Here is a 21,687-nt window from a genome sequence, read left to right as displayed (position 1 = left end):
TATTGTATAAAAGTAAAACGTTGAGATTTGATGTTACTGTTTTATTCTACGGCACCAGAGGGAGTTGGAAGTTGATGCCTTTTTTCTTATTTCCCTTCTGTTCTGCACTTCTCTTTTCCTCTTTCCCTCCCTTATTTTTCCTACTGTTTGCTTTTATATTTTTGCATTTTATATTATAAACTAATGAAAACTGTAAACAAAATGCACCTGGAAATTAAAAAATATATACAAAATAATAAATAACGAATGACTGACTGACTGACTGACTGACTGACTGACTGACTGAATGAATAAATAAATAAATAAATAAATAAAAATAAATAAATAAATAAATAAATAAAAAATAAATAAATAAATAAATAAATAAATAAATAAATAAATAAATAAATAAATAAATAAATAAATAAATAAATATCTTGTTTCTGTCCAGTAAAAAAAAACTTAAAAAAACCAAATGGATTTTACCTCCACAAAATAAAGAAAGGGCTTAAACTGAGTTTTAAAAAGAAATCAGACATATGAAATTATGCCTCATAATGAAGACAACTAAACACCTAGTTAAGACAGTTTACTGTAATTGTCTATTAATGGCTCCCAGCTATGACTGTTAATAGCTCAGGAACAGAGTACCTTTTCACGTTAGATTCTGGGATCAAACAAGGAGAAAAGTGTTGGATGAATTGTAAATCAGAACATGCTGTATCTGGTTGAAGTATAGACTTATGCCTCACAAAAGAACCATGAACAAAATAGACACTAATAAAATTAAGCTCTAAAGAAGATTTTAATGAGTAGTGCTTATCTTGAGTGCTTCATTTTAGTCTTTCTTTCTTTATCCATTTTGTACTTTACTAGTCATACTGTTACCACAGCATATATTACACAAGTTGACTATGGATTGAATTCTTGTAAAATCACGGAGATATATTGAGAGAAACAGAATGAAAAACAGAGTGCCAGATCAATGTTCTGATTTTTCAATCACACTTTATTATTTGCTTACCATTTGCTTTCGATTCTCTACCAGATGGAGCCCAATAATCCCTAGGAAGGATCCAAAGCCAAGCTAGGGCAAAAAGCAAATCCACAACAAATAGGACAAGTTAGCTACATTTATAAGATGTCATTCATTTTAAATAAGAAGAAAAGAAGAATGAAAAGTGCCATTCCGGGTAAGTTGAGAACCTGCTTCACATATACAGTATTATCTATAAGACTCTTCATAAAAATAATAACAGATTGCAATTAAAAAGTTTATCAAGAGTCTAACGCTTCTAGGAAACAAACAAGATGGATTAGCTCAGGAGACATCATTTCCTTATTTATTTATAAAAGGCAATTCCGTATAATAACTTAAAATGGGTTGAGTTAACTGTCTGTCTGTCCTGTCCTGTCCTGTCCTAGATAGATGATAGATAGATAGATAGATAGATAGATAGATAGATAGATAGATAGATAGATAGATAGATAGATAGATAGATAGATAGATAGGCAGGCAAGCAGGCAGGCAGGCAGGCAGGCAGGCAGGCATCCATCCATCCATCCATCCATCCATCCATCCATCTGTTCAACTATATATAATAAGTATGGTGTGAAATAAATGTAATTTAGGAAAAGAAAGGAAAAGGGAAATAGCTTTTCTTCAAGAAATAGAATTGAAAACAAAGAACTGGCCCATGAATAAAATTAATTCAACAGATAGGCCCTGTTACTAATAGAGCTTCTATTTATAGCATAAAGCTATGGATAACAAAATTAAAAATAACCAAACTTTATGTGGCAATTGGGAATTTAATTGGTGGAGTCCATGGTCATTTTGAGCACTTCTTCTCTATAATGGTCTATGCTATGCATCGATGTTTCCTTGTTTATTTCCTTGTTTAATTGCAGCAGATCTCATAGGTCAGCTTAACAGTAAGACTCAGTATGGTTCTTTCATAGAAGCTGGCCTTTTGGAGTCCCTTTGCTTAGGTGGCAATGGAAGGATTCGTTCTATTTTGGACTTCATGGCTTATGTTCGCTGTACCATTTTGTGTGGAGTTTTGACAATACTGCTAGAAGAATATTAGTGTGGCCTAAAACCCAATCAAAATAGCAGTCAACAGTGGTGGCATTTATCAGCACAACTGAATGCTGCAAGTGGGTAGCACTAGAATCTAGCAGTGGAATTGAGAAGTCCTTCCTCCAAGACGACAGAAGAGCCATGGTGAGAAAGGAAGCCATTCTGAGCCACATGACATGAACATAGCAGCTCCCTCCATCACTAATATAAATGGCTGCTCTGAAGACAACCTGCTGTCAGGAGGAAATGACATGGAACCTCACATTCTAAGTGACCCAGTTAAATCCTTTTAAAGCAGGATTTAGCCTAAAGGGCCATTAACTTGGTTTAGACAAGGTTCAAATTGCCTCCATTAAAAATCAAATTGCCCTCCTGGAGCATGTTGGGAACCACAGTTCTAACCCTAACCTTACAAAAGAAAACATGAAATAGGTAGATGTAATCAAACGGTAAAGTACCAAGATCAGATAGTTGGGTCAAGAAGCATATTTTTATTTTCCCTCTAAAACATACCTGCACCCGCGCACCCGCACACACACAAAATGTGGAGCCCAGTGCACATTCCCAGGACAGGAAAATGATTACCTGCCACTGAGGAAACTATTTTCAAAGGAATCCCTTCATGGATTATTCTCACTCCCATTCACAAGGAGGGTTTACCTGGCCTAAAAAAATAGTAGAACAGGCACCCAAAAGAGTACTTGCGTCCTAAAATATTGATGAATTTGGTGAGCCCGCCAAAACTGGATAGAAGCATTCCTGATCTTGTTTCCCATAAAGTCCTATATCCGTGATGGTGAACCTATGGCGCATGTGCCAGAGGTGCAATGGTGGGTTTCAAAATTTTTTAGAACCTCTTCTGTAGGTGTGGCCTGCTTTGTGGGAGTGGCTTGCCAGCCATGTGACTGGGTGGGAGTGGCTTGTTGGCCATGTGACTGGGTGGGATTGGCTTGCCAGCCATGTGACCGGGTGGGCGTAGCCAACTTGTAAAATGTGGTGAAACTCACTTAACAACGCTCTTGCTTAGCAATCAAAATGTTGGCTCAGGAACTCTGGCATTTGAAGCACGCAAGTCTTAAAGCTGTCAAGTTACAAGACCCTTGCACCCCTAACCCTTTAGAAAAGAAAAACCCCAGTGGTGTTCAAACTTGACAGCTTTAAGACTTGTGGACTTCAACTCCCAGAATTCCTCCTCTCGCTCTTCATCTTGATGATGTGCGGATGAGCAGGGAGGAGGGAGATGGAACTGGTTCTAAATGGCACTGTAGATTTGTGGAACCTCTTCTATAGAGCTTTCTCTGCTGGCACATGCACTGTCGTCCCAGGTCAGATCTCCATGGCATTTTTTTTCATGAGCTTCTGTTTCCCTGCAAATGACGAAACAGAAGCTCATGAAAGAAAAAAGATCTTACCTCTTGCTTCCCTGCTGGTGTTGGGATGTCCCACCTCCCGCCATCTAGCTAGTCTTTGGGACTCTGCTGTGCATGCGCACATGTCTGTACATGTGTGTTTATGCATGTCTGAGCATGTAAGGGCGCATGTATGTGCATGCGTGCGTGCATGTCCTTGCATGTACACATTCGTGTACGTATGCATCTTTCCTTTGGGCATGCGCAGTTTGGACACTTGATGCCTAAGAGGTTTGACATAACTGTCTTATATACTGTATCTTGCCCCAAACTACATGTTAGTGTTTTCAATATAAGGAATGAATTTTCATGCTTTCCTCATTATTTTGAGTCAATCGTGGCTCCTGGTAACCCTATGCAATCTTCTAGGCAACGTGTTTGGAAATGATTTGCAGTCCTTTTCCCTAGGACTAAGAGAAGATGACTAGCCTAAAGTTACCCACCTGGCTTCCATGCCTGAGGCAGGACTAGAACTAGTAGATTATTCTACTGGTCCAGTGCCATAACCCAACTGAGACTTGTCTCTTTCATACCTACCTCCACACTTTCTATTAAGTTAAACTTGACTGAACTAGGTTTATTGTCAAATTGCACAAAACCTGCACGAGGGGAGATCCATAGACCGTTGTCAACATACAACCACAACTGGAACTAGAATTTCCATCCTAAGTGAAGACGGACCCAATTTTTCTGACCGTTTTTACGTTTTTGGTTCATTATTTGATGCACTATGAATACTGGAAAAGCTGAAATGCAGTGGTGCATAGACTTACTATTATTCCTGGATAATAGCCTCCCACAGTTACATTTTCAGTTCTTGTGGTTGCTGCAAGGCCTATGGTCAGTATGAAAACAGACACTACCAAAAGGGCGACTGTGAAACAAAGAGACGTTTTCTTTCTTTTTGTGAAGTGCCCTGTGAAAAAACACACATTGTAAATCCATATTAAAATTACGCCAATTTCAAAGGAGAGGCGAGTCTGCTTCATTCGCACGCAACCCACTTAACAAGAAACCTGATGTCAAGCTTCTTAGATAGCCTTAGCTTAGAATCAGCAACTTCTAATTAGAAATATCTTATCTCTGAAATTAGGTTCCTACCTGAAAGGATGTTAGATTAGGAGATCTTTTTCTGCTGAAGGCTCACTTCATTTGATAGGTAAAGGTTCCCTCGCACATATGTATGCGCTAGTCATTCCTGACTCTAGGGGGCAGTGCTCATCTCTGTTTCAAAGCCGAAGAGCCAGCGCTGTCCGAAGACGTCTCTGAGGTTATGTGGCCGGCATGACTAAACACTGAAAGTGCACAGAACGCTGTTACCTTCCCACCAAAGGTGGTCCCTATTTTTCACTTGCATTTTTACGTGCTTTCGAACTGCTAGGTTGGCAGAAGCTGGGATAAGTAACAGGAGCTCACTCCGTTATATGGTGCTAGGGATTCAAACTGCCGAACTGCCGACCTTTCTGATTGACAAGCTCAGCCTCTTAGCCACTGAGCTAAGCGTCCTTCATTTGATAGTCGAGTCAATCACTGTATTGAGCTGCCCAACAGCCCACTTGGTAAATTCTGGGAGTTGAAGTCCACATATTTTAAAGTTCCCAAAATTGGGAAACACTACACTAGATGACACAAAGGAAATATGAAACACTCCAATCCTCTACCAATGGCTGTCTTGATTTTGCTGGAAAACAGAAAAATGATTTTGTCCTAAGTCTGAACCAACTTAAATGCCTTCTGAAATTAGATTGAGAATCAATCCTTGGACAGTTCTATTCCGGGACACATTATATAATACAAGATATCTATGATTTCATTTCCTCCCCCTTGTTTTTTTTTGTTGAAATGATACAGAAGATAAACTGGAAAAGTGTCCTAATGCCAGAGGTGAACTAATATTTCCTTGTTTCCTGAGACACATGATTCAAACAGGCTTTTCTACGAGTGAACATAAACCAATGGCTCTATGTATAGTGAATCAAGGGCAGATTTTAAAAATTAAATTTATTTTTTCAATTTATTTTTTAAAGTATTCCATTAAAATCAAGAGAAAGAAAGTAGCAAAGTTCCTGAGATTCTTTCCAGCCCTATTATCAGCAGTGGCCATAGAAGGTATCTGGCACACCACCAATCAGCTGGGCCACACTACTGAAACATCGCCATCTCCCGGTGTATTTGCTTCTGACAGCTGGTCAGCAGCCAGCTCTCGACCTCTTGGCATGGCACCAATCAGCTGTTCTAGGTAGCCGGAACTGCCACCACCATTTGCTGCTGCTGCTCGTCGCTGCTGCCGCCTTCTCCCAATCCCCCCCCCCCAAGTAAGGCAAGCCCCGCCAGGGTTTGACACGCTGTAGTAAAGTAATTGTGTTGCATCTGTGTGTACAGATGCTCCTCGACTTACAACCATCTGGGAGCCTGGAACTTCCATTGTAAGTCATAAGTCAAGGCACCCACATGATTGACCTGATTTTATGATCTTTCTGCGGCAGTTATTAAGTGAACACCATGGTTATAAAGTGAGTCAAGTGAGGTGCTTTTTGCCATAAAGCAGTTGAAATTGCATCATGTGAAGGCAGAATGCTGGAACCACCTATAAAGGTCAGCCAGTTGCCAAGCACCCAATATGGGGATCCGTGACTTTGTGCGTGCATGTATGTATGCATGTGTGTTGCCATTGGCACTCCAAAACAGGGTTGTACGCAATTTCGGGGGGGGGGGTATCTGTCATAACTAGGTGCCTACTATCCAACTATATCTTCCATACAGTTGTGTTGGGCAAATGGATTTCCTTGCCAAGTCCTAACCCTACTCTTTTTTCACAGTCAGTTTTCTTATTATTCTACTGCTAGATAACTAGACAAAGTCTTGATGGACAGATATTCTTTACATATTTTTCCAATATTCTTTTAGTTTGAAAATAATTAAAATATGATGATGCACAGAAAACCCAAGGTAGTTGGAGGGAAGCATGATTCACAGGTTTTATATAAGTGAGTTAATTTTCAGACCCTTGAGGCAAACGTAGTTTTAACTGTTAAGGAGCATTAGAAAGGAATATTTCTTGACATATTGACATTTTAAACTTGCAACCTTATGCAACCTTTCTTTGGAAAAAAAGGACCTACTGTGTCACTAGAACTTGCTTCTCAATAAACAGAAAAGATTGTGTTGCAAATACATATTATCAGAGCAGTAGCATTTAGAGTGTGAAAGGAAGCCATTTAAGCATTACATCCAGGTGTACAGATTAAATTTGCCTTCATTCTTTCTTTAAAACTGGGGGAGGGGAAACAGTTGGGGTGGCAGATTAAACAAAATTATGGCTGAGGAGGTCTTTAAACCCTCTATGTCTGTCATAAAACATAGGTCAAATGTTAGAAATCTACAGATGTATAAATAATAAAACCATTATAGTTTAGGTTATTTGAGAGACTGAAAAAAACTTAAGAAAGGTTAATGGCCTACCCACTGCTGCTTTCCTTTTATAAGTATCCTTTTCCAAGCTGTTTTTCCTTTCTATGTGAATATACTAGAAAATTACTGCCTACATTTACATGGGATATTTAGTTTGGCTCTTGTGAAAGTAGCATTTCACATAAGGAAAAGCAGGAATTCTGGTGAAAAACAAAAGTTGTGTTATATTCTCCTTACAAACCTTTAGCATGCTTCCTCTTATACAAGATTTTCAATTAATGCTATTACCAAAAGTTGGCATTTTCTTCAAAAGTCTGAGAAAACTGAAACTGAATTCCAAAGCAACCAAAATTCTTCAGATTTCAGGTGAAATCTTCACATATCTTTATTTTAAAAATGGCTGTATGTGTGTGTGTATGTTCCAGCATAACTCTGGAACAGCTTAAGCAATTTCAACTAAACATGGTACACATATGAATTACACTCTGGAAACAAATATTGTGGGGGTAAGACCCCCCCCAACATGTGTTTGTGTTTGTGTGTGGGTGTGGGTGTGGGTGTGTGTTCCAGTATAACTCCTGAACGACTGGGCTGCTGAAATAAAAAGGACTGAATTATATCTATAGTGTCAAGTCACAGTACTTTTGAGAATGATAGTGTGTATTTTGGATTCAAGTTCTGTTAAAATACAGCCTGTTGTGCCTTAAAATGACTTCTACTGTACAGCACAGTGGAGTTGCTATGGTAACGGCTTTGCAGTACTCCACAAAGGGGCTCCCTCTAATACAGGATTGGGATAAATACATACCTGGGCTACACCGGGTTATCAGCTAGTTAAAGATAAAATAACCATGCTGAAAACAAAAGCTGACCTTTCCTTTTCCTAGATCAATACTTTGTCCTGCAAATTACCACATTCATATTCTGGTTACATCCATGAAGATTCTCAGTCCATTATACTTCACAAGACTGGCTTTAGATTATTGTAAAACAAGCATGTTTGCAAATTCTCAAAAATAAGCAAAATATCTACTCTTTGGGGGTTATGCAAAATTGCAATGCCCGTCCGTAGCGAAGAGACAAAGCTTTCATCACAACATAAAACAATGTTACTTTTGAGAATCTGACACCCTCTTCCCAACCGATGTCCATGCAAATCGAGGTGATTTGTATTCATGTGTGTAGGGAAAAAAACTTGAAACTGAAATGTAATATTCCTGATGCTCAGGGTTATTTCACACGAGAGGAACTTTTATGCAGAATTACTTCCATATAGGAAGCCCACATCATAGCTATCCTACAAATGCAAGAAAAAGACAGATGTTTAGGCAACCAGTACAATTCTATGCTTCATAGGAAAGGATAGGAAATGTCATAAATTAAGGTGAAGGTGTACAGTACACCTAGCTAAGTGTCATGCTTCAAAGCCACTGGAGACAAGTATGAGCAGGATGTGCCTAATCTCTTCTTTCTAGACAATTTACTGGCTTCAGATTTCCTGCGTTTGCAAGTTGGACACTTTTCCTTGCAGTGAAGGGGGGGGATAACAAAGGGAAGGAGATAAAAACTGACCAGAACTTCCCTTTCTTTTTGTTGATGCTCTTTCATGACCTGTTCCTCGTTTTGAACCTCTGAGCTGATGATAGATAGATAGATAGATAGATAGATAGATAGATAGATAGATAGATAGATAGAGATGTGAGAGCAAAAGTGAACGCACAGCGAGGCTCAAAAAATGCAAAAGGGCAGCCACGGCATGCCATAAAAGACAAAGCCATTTTTTATGGGTGGGGTTTCAATTACATGGCTGTGGCTGCTCTCTTGACTTTTCAGAGGTCCTTCTCTGTGACAGCCCTAGATAAGTGAAGGCTTACCTTACCTGGCTAATTGTTATTTCAATGAGTCTCCGTGTATAAGAGATAAAGGGACTTTCTGCCTTCTTTTTCCCCTCCAGTTGGAAGTTAGCACCCACCCCTCTCCTAGAAAAATGAAATATTCTAGGAAATATTAAAAATGCAGAATATTATATTTCCTTGGATGAGAAATGGAGAAACATGTTTTTAGAAGAAACAGACTCACTCTTAATAGTCCCCACCATCCTCAATAGCCCACAGCAGATGTCCGCACTTAAGAGATAAAGAGATAGCTAGGTCTATTCATAGGCAAATGCCCTCACCCAAGATCCAACAGTTAGGATTAGCCTTACCCATCTCACCACATGGCACTTGGGAAGATTAAATCACCCAACAAGGCTCAACCAAGCCTGGAACTCAGGACAGCCTATAGAGTTGCCCCTGCATGGCCCCAAGGGAGTCTGACAACCAATCAGAATACAAGCTCAAATTCCAAAGCCCAGAGAGGGTATACAATTTAGGCACTCTCAGCATCTCTCCCCTTTTTTCTTCACTGAACATCTTCAAGGCATGTGATCCAGTCCACCATTTAAACCATCTTTCCAAACAGCCACCATGTTTCCAGTGTCTTTCTCCCCACTTGGAACTGAACCCAGAAAGACATTTTTCCAACACTCCTACTCAACATGGGACATTGTGCTTTTTAATTAAGCATCATTCTTTCTGCACTCTGCTAGTAACACATCTTCAAACAAGGGCTCCTATTGAATTTAGATCTCGGAATGCTGCCCTTTATATCTTGTCTTTGAACCAACAGAAAGCAAGCAATGAGGCAGAAACAAAACAAAATCCAGACACCCACACCAAATTAAAGCACAATTAAAAAATAATTAAAACGCATTAAAACTCAGTGATAAAGATCGCAACAAAACCATCCAAACGTTCTTTGCTCAAGACCCCAACTTCTCCAAAGTGAGCTTGAGTTAAGCTTGAAGTACCACGAAATTCAGCTTGTTCTATTTTTCTTTGTTATTCTGTGCTTATATTATAAGTGCTTCAGTCCCAAAGACTGCTATAGGGATAGACCAGCAGCAAAATTTGGCATGCCAGTTCAGACATATATTTTCATATCAGATTCAAATCCTAATTTTCAGACTCATAGTCAAAGCAAATTAACAAAGATGAAGATGTTGTAGGTCATGTAAATATTTCCATGGCAAATCATTTCTTTTGAGTAAACATGCACAAGATGTGCAAAAAGTACAGAAAATAGATTTTATGAAATGCAGACAGTAGGTCATGCGTTATAAAAGGCTATCCTAGTGGGGCATATCAAACTCAGTTCAGCTGAAAATAGTAGTGTTTAATCACTAATGGTGCAACTGGGCAGTAAAGTTTTTTTTTATGTTTTTATCAATATTACACATTTAAATAACAAATATATGGTAGTAAAAAAAAGTCATGTCATCTGAATTTTCTAAGATAGAAAATTATTAATTTTTACCATTGTATTTTGCTTTTTTATTGTCTGTAGATTGTTTAAAATTGCTTTTATTTTAACAAATCACAGGGGTAAATGAAATGTGGTGGTTAACATGCTGAAAAGAGAGATGAGATCTCCTTTTAACAATTGCTTCCTCTAATTAAGTGCTCAATTGTCCAAAGGGCAGAAACTAATAACCAGGTTTTGCTTCAAACCTCAGCTCAATAATCTGTTTAAATGTGAGTTCTTGGTTTATTCAGAATGTACGTAATAGAATTGTCTGTTGTATATGATACCTCTTCTTGAATTGTAAGGTAAAAGAACACTAATTTGATTTTGTCACTATGATTATATTGCTTTGGGGTCCATTGTTTGACTAATAAAGGGTTGAATAATGGTTTAAAATAACAAGGTTCAAATAACATCTATATTTTTAATGACTAAAGACAAATGACTTTCACAGAAAGAGTATTTATGTTAAATATTTTTCCCCTTTTGTAGCAGGCATAGTATTAATTCAGTAACCACTCAACAATAAAGTAATTGAGACACTTTATTTTGCAAAGATATATTATTTTAGCTACAATGAATATTTGGAAAGCCATAAAGAACTAGCTTGGTAAGGTGGTTAAGACACCAGGCTAGAACAGGGGTGGGTTCTGGCAGGCACTCCTGCCGGTTTGCTCATGGGCACACTGTGTGTGCATGTGCAGTGCAATAAAAATTGTTCTGCGCATGCGCAGAAGCGCAGAAACAGAAAACAAGATGATGGCACTGCCTGGACAACCGGTTTGGAGGTATAGCAGGCCCGTTCCAGCAACCCAGGCCACCAAACCACTACCAATTTGGCTGATCCAGTCCGAACCGGTAGGAACCCACCACTGGGCTAGAAGATTGTTAGTTCTCCAAGAATCAGACATGAAGAAGTAAAATTGAATTAAAAAGTTTAATATGAAGTACACTTTCTATTCATTTTTGCTAATCGTATTATTTCTAAAAAGCAATATCATTATCATTGAGGAAAAAATGTCAATCACCTTATCCAAATGTTATTGTGAGATTACAGGTAGTCCTTGACTTACACAAGTTCATTTAGTGACCATTTGAAGTCACAACAGCACTGAAAAAAAGTGACTTATGACCATTTTTCACACACCATTGCAGCGGCACTATGATCCCATGGTCAAAATTCAGATGCTTGGCAACTGACTCACATTTATGACCGTTGTACAGTGTCCTGGAGTCATGTGATCATCTTTTGCAACCTTCTGTCAAGCAAAGTTAATGGGGAAGTCAGATTCACTTAACAACCGTGTTATTCACTTAACAACTGCAGTGATTCACTTAACAACTGTGGCAAGAAAGGTCACAAAATGGGGCAAAATTCACTTAACTGTCTCACTTAGCAACATAAATTTTGGGCTCAATTGTGGTTGTAAGTAAAGGACTACCTGTATTGCAAGAGAATATTAAATGAGTTCTCCTTGACTCCTGGTGACTTCACAGATATGTCAATGTAGAATCATGGCAAGAATCCAAAATGGTTTGCCATTGTTTTCTACTATTTATTTCCTAGCCAATAATCTCGATATTTCTGGCCAATTTCCCATCTAAGTACTAACCACATCTAACAGTGGCTAGGTGTTAACCTAAGTTGACCATAGGCTGGCACCCATAAACATTTAAATCTTACATATTATAAAGCAAAAACAAAAAAACCCATAATTTTACATATAGTGCAACTCTGCAGTCATTGCTTTCTAATTCTTCTCACATTTCTCCGTCTCGCAAGCAGAATCATGCTCCATTTTAAAGCATACTTCATTGGAAATAGGTTCCCTGAAAACCACTGGTATCTATTTCCATATGCCTAATTTCAAAATTAAGGTAATTTGGGAGGAAATTCCATTATTGTGAGTACAGTTATAATTATACAAAGATTATCCGGCTGAATTTAACTGGAGATGTTCCAAAGAGAATTTTTACATTCCAAAACAGAATGCTTTATGTCTGTTCTTTTCTCTTTTAGATTCTCATGTTAGATATTATGGGACATTAAAGGGATGTGGTGGCTCAGTGGCTAAGATGCTGAGCTTGTCGATCAGAAATGTCGGCAGTTCAGCAGTTCGAATCCTAACGCTGCGTAATGGAGTGAGCTCCCGTTACTTGTCCCAGCTTCTGCCAACCTAGCAGTTCAAAAGCATGTAAAAATGCAAGTAGAAAATAGTAGCTACCTTTGGTGGGAAGGTAACAGCGTTCCGTGCACCTTCGGCATTTAGTCATGCCAGCCACATGACCATGGAGATGTCTTTGGACAGTGCTGGCTCTTCGGCTTTGAAACAGAGATGAGCACCATCCCCTAGAGTTGGGAACAACTAGCACATATGTGCGAGGAGAACATTTACCTTTAATGTTAGACATTGTGGGTCATATTATTTTATTGCCACCTAACACAGTAATAAGAAAGTAAGATTTCACTAAACATGGAGCAATTTAAGTAAATAGACTAGTAAACATGCCTCATGATCTTTTAGGGAGATTATTTTATTCTACAAGTCAAAGGAAAATCATACAGCAGGATCTAACTGCAGGTAGTCCTAAATTTATGATAGTTCGCTTAGTAACTTTTTAAAACTTACAACGGACCTCCCCAGAATATTTATGACCTGGCTCTAAAATTCCAATGGCTGCTGTCCCCCCACAGTCATGTGATCACATTTTGGGCAGTTGGCAAGCAGCCTACATTTACAGTTATTTGCAGTGTCCATGGTCTTGTTTTTGCTGAAAGCTAGTGGGTTTGTTTAACGCTGCCACACAAAAGGTTGTAAAATCAGGTTGGTCATGTTGGTGACCCTCTTTGTGTCACAATGTATGACAGCAATGGGCCCGCAGGCTTCATTATGGTTGTCAGTTGAAAACCACTTGTATCTATTTCAAATTCCAACTGAAAAAAAAGGAAGAAGTGTTACCTCTTATAAATGGGTTTTAAAGTTGTTAACTATAGCTGGGTTAAGGTTTTCTTTCTAGAAAGTAAATAATTATGAACTGCCTACTGATGCTTTTTCTGCTAGAAATGCACATTCTACATATTGTGTGATAACTCTAAACAAATAACAAAGATGCATTCTGCATAGGATTCAAATATTTCTTGGTTACATCGTATTGAAATTCTTAATATTGTGATTTCTTATTCTGTCTATTAAAAACACCACTTTGTCTAGATAAGAATGTGCTGCCTTCCTGCATTTTGTACTCAATGTTGTGAGTAAATTCACAAGATGGAAATTATTGTGTAAACACTGCTCAGGTACCTGGCTTTCATTTCCAGCAGCAAGAGGCTATCTCTCCTCCAGCAAAAGTGTGGAAGACTGTTAGATGTTACACTGTGTGTTTGTGTGTGTGTGCCTTATTTGTAAACAGAAGTCCTAATGAGAATTCTGGTTCTGTAATTTTAATTTTTGCTCAATTAATTTAATTCAGAGCTGTGACCTGCTTCCTTAGTTGTTCATTTCCAGTCCTGCTTGTTGCTACATAGTTATGACATGGATATATGAAGTTTATCATACAACATCCTTAGGTATTATTATAACTATACTTAAAAATTTAATCTTCAATTTGATTCACAATTCACCAGTCTGGGACTGGTAAAAATGTAACAATTCAAATCCTAACCAAGGACCCAAGAGCTATTAAGGCAGCATCTGAGTATATAGGCAGATTTTCCATATGTCATTCTAAGCAGCCCTTTGGGTATGAATCCAAGGGCTCCTATTACTATTGATACAAGCATTGATTTCTTCCTCCATAATTGCTCAACTTCAATTTGCAAATCATGATATTTTGTTATTTTTTTCTAGCTGTTTCTCCTCAATTCATGCATCCCCTGGTATTGCAATTATCAATACACCAAATGTTTTTTTTTTCTTTTCCACAATAGTGATGTCAGGCATGTTGTGGTCCAGATGTCTGTATATTGTATGGTGTTGTTACATTAGCCAGGAGAGCACAATGCTATTGCAGAGTAGTAGTTTGGCTGCCAAGTTACTAGCTCCGCTGTAGGAAACACTTCTGCACTTCCCAAGGTGCGCCATAGAAGGGCGAGCTGCCTTCGCACCAGAAAGAAAGATGAGCATCTCTTTCTGCAGAGTCATTCAAGCCCTCCCACCTCCCCGAAGCTATCTTGCAAATGGACACCATAACTGGGAAGGTTCAGAGCCTAGACAAATATGACTGCTTGCATGGTGCACCAACTTGTCTCCCCACTAAAGTGGTACCTATTTATCTACTTGTATACAACATGCTATCAAATTGTTAGGTGGATAGAAGCTGAAGTGAATGATGGGAGTTCATCCCACCACACAATGTTAGTCATGAAGCCACTAAACATTGTGCCTCTATCCATAGATAGCTGAGACATGACTCAAAAGGATATTCCCATTATTTTTTTCTGAATGCATTTCTCTTAAATATATGTCTGGGGCTTCATCTAAGTTTAGGAAAGTGGACACCATTTGCTATGTAGGAAGCTCTTGCAGGATAGAGACGGAGTCATTGCTCTTCCAATGAATTCTTTTTCTGGTAATGAATGGCCAGTCTTAGCTGTAATCCATGAGCTCCTCCATAATTACAAGATGAAATAAACAGACAGACAGAAAGACATAGATAGACAGATATATAAATGATAGGTGGATGATAGATAGACAGACATAGATAAGATAGATAGATAGACAGACAGACAGACAGACAGACAGACAGACAATCATCATGAATAAAAAATATGAACTATGCTTTTACTGTAAAAGTTCCCTGAAATCTGACAGTTTTTCAAACCTGGTCAGAATATGGTTTTTTTTCTGAAATAATCAGGCATTTAACCATTTCACAATATTCAATAAAGGACTAATGAAATGGCAAAGAAGCAAAATCCCTAAGTATTGAAGACCTTAGCTTGAAAGGTGTTCTAATGGCTACCGGTAGCTTTCCCAAATTTATCATGCAACATACTGATTGCTTATTATAACCAACAAGGTTATCATAATAACCACAATGATAACCACAATGTCTAGACACTTTTAGAAAATACTTGTATTTCTTTAACCATCTAAGCAGCTGACATCGGAAACTGCAGGAGGACCACAAGGAACTCTCTCTGATGATATATTTTTCTTTACATACATAATTTGAGATGAGGTTTGTGTACAGCGCTGGCTTTTCATGACAGAACTTACAGTCTGGTGTTCATGATCTTTGAGTAGAAGGGAAGAGGCATATCTTTGACAGGGGAGCTCATAAGCAAGAGTTCTCAAACTCTGATAAATAGAACAACTCCAAAAGTTAAGAAACCACTGGATACTGAAATAATTGAGAGGGAGGCAATAATAAAACCAATGTGTGTGTGGGGTGGGGATGATACTAATCGATATCTCCTTTTATAAAAATGTTTACTTGAAAATGAAACGGAACTTAAAGTGCATCCTTACTATTGGTAAATAGCTTGTCTGCAAATACAAGTTAAAGTGAATTAGGCTCCCACTTGTCAGCTCACCTTCTGAACACGTATCTCGTGGTCATGTGAATTCGCATGGGGGGGAGGGGGGAGAACCCGAGAGCGTCCTTGAATACTTTCTGGACTGTAGCTGGCTCAGGGGGAGGCGAGGAGAGGAGGAGGGAAGGGTCGACGGTGGATAAGCTCTCACCTAAGCGACCCCAGAAGGAAACAACTCCGCACTCTAACGCCCTCGCCCCTTAAACCGTTTGCCCCGTCAAAAGCAACGGGGGTTTTGAACCCTTCCATCTGAGGAGAGGCGGGGGGGGGGGCGAAAGCTCAAACCCGCGAGGAAACGGCCCCCGGGCTCGGCCAGCGTCTGCACTTACCTGCGGGGTCCAGCATGGCTAAAGGCTCGGTGGAAGCAGCGGCAACGGAAGGCTGCATCCGCTCAGCGACGGTGGGACCCGGCCAGCAGGGTGCAGAGCCCGTCCCCGGGCATCGACCGACCGGTCTTGCGAAGATAAGGCGGGAGTCGCGGGAGGCAGGGCAGAGGAGGCGCCGCCGGAGCCCGAGGGAGGAGCGAAGGTGGCCTTTCGAGGTAACCGAGGGCGACCGGGGGCCTCTTCGGGGCAGAGGCTCCGCTCCAGCGTCGGCCAGCAGAAAGAGCAACATCTGCCGTCGCCCTGAAACGGAGCCAGCTCCTTTTTCCTTCCGACAGCTGCAAGAATAGAGCCGGAACGGCTGGGCTCTGTGTGTGTGTGTGTCAAGCTACAATTAATGCTAGAAGCAGATAAAAGGTTAGAGGGGAAAACCGGGAGATTTAAGGGGCGAATCCTTTCATGATCACACTTTTATTAACACTCAAAAGCCAGACAAAACAAGACAAAACAGACAGGCAAGCAGCAGCCCTGATTTCAGAAAATACCTTCACCAACAGAGAAACTTTACTCCAACACCCAAACTTCTCTTGAGTCCAGAGGAATTTCATGAGAAGACTCCTCCGCTCCTCTGCTCGGAATACCTGATGCCCCAAGACTTGAAATTTTGGGCTTAGACAATTTAGAACTTCGCCAAGCTTAGTACCTAAAATTATCTGCTACAATGTCCTACCTGTCAATGAATACTTCAGCTTCAACCACAACAACACAGGAGCTCACAATAGATACAAACTTATGGTAAACTCCTCCAAACTTGATTGCAGAAAACACGACTTCAGTAACAGAGAGGTCAATGCCTGGAATGCATTACCTGAAGAAGTGTTAATACCACTTTATAATGCCTTGGTAAGGCCACACTTGGAATACTGCATTCAGTTCTGGTCGCCACGATGTAAAAAAGATATGGAGACTCTAGAAAGAGTGCAGAGAAGATCTACAAAGATGATTAGGGGACTGGAGACTAAAACATGAAGAATGGTTGCAGGAACTGGCTATGTCTAGTTTAATAGAAAGAAGGATTAGGGGAGACATAATAGCAGTCTTCTAATATCTCAGGGGTTGCCACAAAGAAGAGGGAGTCAAACTATTCTCCAAGGCACCTGAGGGTAGAACAAGAAGCAATGGGTGGAAACTAATCAAGGAGAGAAGCAACTTAGAACTGAGGAGAAATTTCCTGACAGTTAGAACAATTAATCAGTGGAACAGCTTGCCTCCAGAAGTTGTGAATGCCCCAACACTTGAAATCTTTAAGAAGATGTTGGATAGCTATTTGTCTGAAATGGTATAGGGTTTCCTGCCTAGGCAGGGGGTTGGACTAGAAGACCTCCAAGGTCCCTTCCAAACTCTACTATTGTATTGTATTGTATTGTATTGATACTGTGGTTTCTTCCCCAAACCCCAAAATTTTAAACTTAAACAATCTACTGTCTGACCTCACCCCATTCCTAAGAGCTCCTTAAGGGCACCAGCATGCCTACCGTCCCTGTCCTAATTTTCCCTTGTATTTGTATTCATTTCATGTATTCATAATCATGATTATACTTATATCTGTTACCTAATTCCTGCTTGACAAAATAAAATAAATAAATAAATCATGCTTGTTTTGGCACAGGGGTGACTCTAAGAAAAACCTCAGCGGTAGCAACTTCCTACTCACCCTTTGGGCAAAAGTTTATATTTGCCAGCTTCTCAACCAGTGAGTGATTTGTGTCTCTTTCTCTCTGGGCATTGGAATCAGGGTTGACTCCTGGCAGTTGAGTGGACAAATCCTTGAGATATTCCTGGCAAAAATTTCTGAAGAGGTCTGCCCTTGCCTTCTTCCTAGGATTCCTACAGAGAGAGGGGGACTGGCTTAAAGTAATGCAGTTGGCTTCATGCTTAAGACAGGACTTGACTTCATGGTCTCCTAGTTACTAGCCTGGTACCTTAACCATTGCACCAAACGGTCAACCCTGAAGCTGGCCTGGCCGAAGCCATCTGGAGCTTCAGTGCTGCCATACCGGAGCTGAGGAATAGGGAGGAGGGATTAGAGATATTTTTATTTTTCATTTATTTTATTTATTTTGTCAAGCATGAATTAGATAACAGATATAAGTATAGACATGATTACGAATACATGAAATGAATACGAATACAGGGGAACATTAGGAGAGGGATGTTAGGCACTCTGGTGCGCTTATACACACCTCTTAAAGACCTCTTAGGAATGGGGTGAGGTTGACCGCAGACAGTCTAAGGTTAAAGTTTTGGTGGGGAAGAGACTACAGTGTCAGGTAGTGCATTCCGGGCATTGACCACTCTTGTTGCTGAAGTTATATGTGTAGTCAAAATAAATACTTTTCTCTTGGGAACCAAGGACATTGTCACAACTGGCTAGAGGAAGGAGTGATGTCACCAGAACAGTGGATGCTACCTTGATTGGGCCATGTGACTGATTGTTTGGGATTGAGGGGAAACTTTCGCTTTTAATTAGGTGAAAACTGAAGGATCCGTTTTCGCCAGATATGTGCCAATATGATATTTCCAATAAAGCTATTCTTTGAAGAATCTACCTAACTCAGAGTTTTGCTTGCTATGGATCTATTACTTGGAACCCTGACACAAACTAGCTCAAAGTCAGAGATTGGAGGGATTGATAAAACCCAAATCATCCTCAGGAAGCATATTCCCCTATCTATTCTAGCCAAATGTCTATATTCTGAAAATACTGACTTTTGATCTGTCTCACTCTACAAAGCCAGCTCAGCATGCTTGATGCAAAAAGAAAGCTGAAACTTCCGTAAGAAATTCATTCCATATTCTGAACCCAGTGAAAATGGCTAGAATGGAAGCTCTTGAATGAAGCAAACCAGATAAAAGATCAGGTTGAATTGGCACAGGGAGCCATAGTATTTCATATGCTTTAATAATGGAAAGGGATTTAATTCAAAAGTGCTGGATTTTAATTGAGAATATGCAGATTAAATCCATGTATCAATATATTTATAATAATAAAAAAATGTTTCAAGGGTTCATAAAGTTGGTCTAATCCAACCCTCTGCCCAGAGCAATATTCTGCTTCTATAGCATCCACGATAGAAGCCCATCCAGCCATCTTTAAATACCTCCAGTGAAGGAAAATCCGCAACTTCCTATGACAATCTACTTAACATTTAGGTTACACAGTCCCCCACATTCAATCCCCCAAAGATCTTTCAGAGCACATGGGATACAGCTATTCTCAGGTGTTTCACACAGGTGTTATGCTTGCCCATTGACAAGCTCTGGAACACCTTTTGGAAAATGAAGTGCTGCACAGCCCTAATACATATAATACTTTCACATCCAAATGAGTAACTGGCCCGCGAATGAGAGGAGCTCACTAGATATTTTCTATTCTGCTATATTGATTATAGCAGAATAAAAGGTGGCCACTCATATGACACCAACAAAGAGGGGGAAAAGATAAGATGGCTTTGTATTAAGTTCTCATGAAGTAATTTGCAGTTGTATGTACAGAAATATTTTCAGACATGTGTAGATGAAACACAGTAGACCTCTGTGGCTCAGTGATCCAGAACATGCTTTGGATGCAGAAGACCCCAAGGAGCAATTCCTAGTTTGTGTCTCGGGTTTAAATAATAGAGAATTCCAGCCAGTCAGAATTAAGAATTGGTCTGATCCAGAGCAAGGCAAATTGCTGGACTTTGATATACATTTGAGAAGGCATATGGCATGACAGGCCAAAGCAGACTTCGAATACCACTAAAGTTACAAAGGTGACTCTTGCCATCTTTCTTAGCATCCCCACTTAAAATTGAACTGAGTAGAATAATAGACAACTTTATAAAGAACTGAGCCCATTACATTTATCACTCATATAATGGGGATTTATAAGGCCGTTTCTTTTTTCTTTTGCAGGTTAAATGAAGACATTCTTCCGTGGTTGTCTGCCAATGACTTAAAAATTGAATTACTCCTGCCCTTTCATTTCTCCTTGGTCTTTTAGTAGCATGTATCTTAATCTTACTGTTCAAAAAAGCTTGTCTTTTCTGTACAATTTGTTCAGTGGCAATTTTATCTCCCAAGTCATTTCCGAGATCTAAATCTAAAGAGGAACATACAAGTGAAGCAGGGGTGGGTTGCTACCAGCATTACTGCTGGTTTGGCGTGCAAATTTTTTTTCTCTGTGCGCATTTACACCTAAAAGGGTCTGTGCATGCGCACAATGGAAGAAAAAGAAAAAAAACATTTTTGCGATGAAGATTGTTCTGTGCATACACAGAACCAAAAATCAAGTTGGCGAGCTGCCGATAGAGCCAGTTTAGGGGGGTGGCAGGCCTAATTACCCTGTTTCCCTGAAAATAAGACTTCCCCGGATAATAAACCCAACCGGGCTTTTCAGCGCATGCACTAAAATAAGCCCTCCCCCCAAAAATAAGCCCTCCCTCAAAATATTGCAACACAGCAGCAGCCACGAGGTGACCACGCTCGCCGCCTCCTGCACCTCAAAAATAATAAGACCTCCCCGAAAATAAGGCCAAGTGCTTATTTTGGGGGTCAAAAGAAAATAAGACCCTGTCTTATTTTCGGGGAAACACGGTACTACCTACTCGTCCGAACCGGGCCGAACTAGTAGGAACCCACCTCTGAAGTGAAGTCTGTAACTAAAGACTGAAGGGTGGCCTAGTCATAATCAGGCCAGTCTCCTCAAGGAGATGAGACAGAAAAGGGCAAATTGGAAGAGGGAAAACAAAAGGTTTTTTTTTGTCTCTCCCCACTTGCCAATAATTTTCTTGTATTAACTTATATTAGAACTGGCTGCTCCCCACACTGTGAGCATCTCATGCTTTCAGGAATGATGACTCTAGAGAAGAAGAGATGAGATTGTTTTGTCCTAGTTTCTTCCTGAAACACCTCAATACAATACAATACAATACAATACAATACAATACAATACAATACAATACAATACAATAATACAATAATACAATACAATACAATACAATACAATACAATAATACAATACAATACAATAATACAATACAATACAATAATACAATACAATACAATACAATAATACAATACAATACAATACAATAATACAATACAATACAATACAATACAATACAATAATACAATACAATAGTAGAGTTGGAAGGGACCTTGGAGGCCTTCTAGTCCAACCCCCTGCCTAGGCAGGAAACCCTATACCGTTTCAGACAAATAGCTATCCAACATCTTCTTAAAGACTTCCAGTGTTGGGGCATTCACAACTTCTGGAGGCAAGCTGCTCCTCTGATTAATTGTTCTAACTGTCAGGAAATTTGTCCTCAGTTCTAAGTTGCTTCTCTCCTTGATTAGTTTCCACCCATTGCTTCTTGTTCTACCCTCAGGTGCCTTGGAGAATAGTTTGACTCCCTCTTCTTTGTGACAACCCCTGAGATATTGGAAGACTGCTATCATGTCTCCCCTAGTCCTTCTTTCTCTTAAGCTAAACATACCCAGTTCCTGCAACCATTCTTCATATGTTTTAGTCTCCAGTCCCCTAATCATCTTTGTTGC

The 21,687-nt window shown here is 39.7% G+C and overlaps 1 protein-coding gene across 2 annotated transcripts in view; it reads right to left on the bottom strand.

Annotated features, from left to right (window-relative positions):
* TMEM255B (transmembrane protein 255B) overlaps window positions 1-16,204 on the bottom strand; it is a 58,735-nt gene extending 42,531 nt beyond the window's left edge. For both annotated transcript variants that reach the window (XM_081946276.1, XM_081946275.1), the window contains exons 1-3: window positions 16,093-16,204; window positions 4,245-4,387; window positions 1,004-1,066 (exon numbers count right to left, since the gene is read on the bottom strand). In XM_081946276.1, the coding sequence (XP_081802402.1) occupies window positions 1,004-1,066; window positions 4,245-4,387; window positions 16,093-16,150 (264 nt within the window). In that variant the 5' untranslated portion in view covers window positions 16,151-16,204. The remainder of the gene's footprint in view (window positions 1-1,003; window positions 1,067-4,244; window positions 4,388-16,092) is intronic.
* Between the last annotated feature and the right edge of the window lie 5,483 nt (window positions 16,205-21,687).

This window comes from Natrix helvetica (genome assembly GCF_964273705.1).
Source record: "Natrix helvetica genome assembly, chromosome: 3".
Classification (NCBI taxonomy): Eukaryota; Metazoa; Chordata; class Lepidosauria; order Squamata; family Natricidae; genus Natrix; species Natrix helvetica.
Note: the sequence above shows the minus strand (reverse complement) of the source record. Positions and strands in the feature narration are given on the sequence as shown.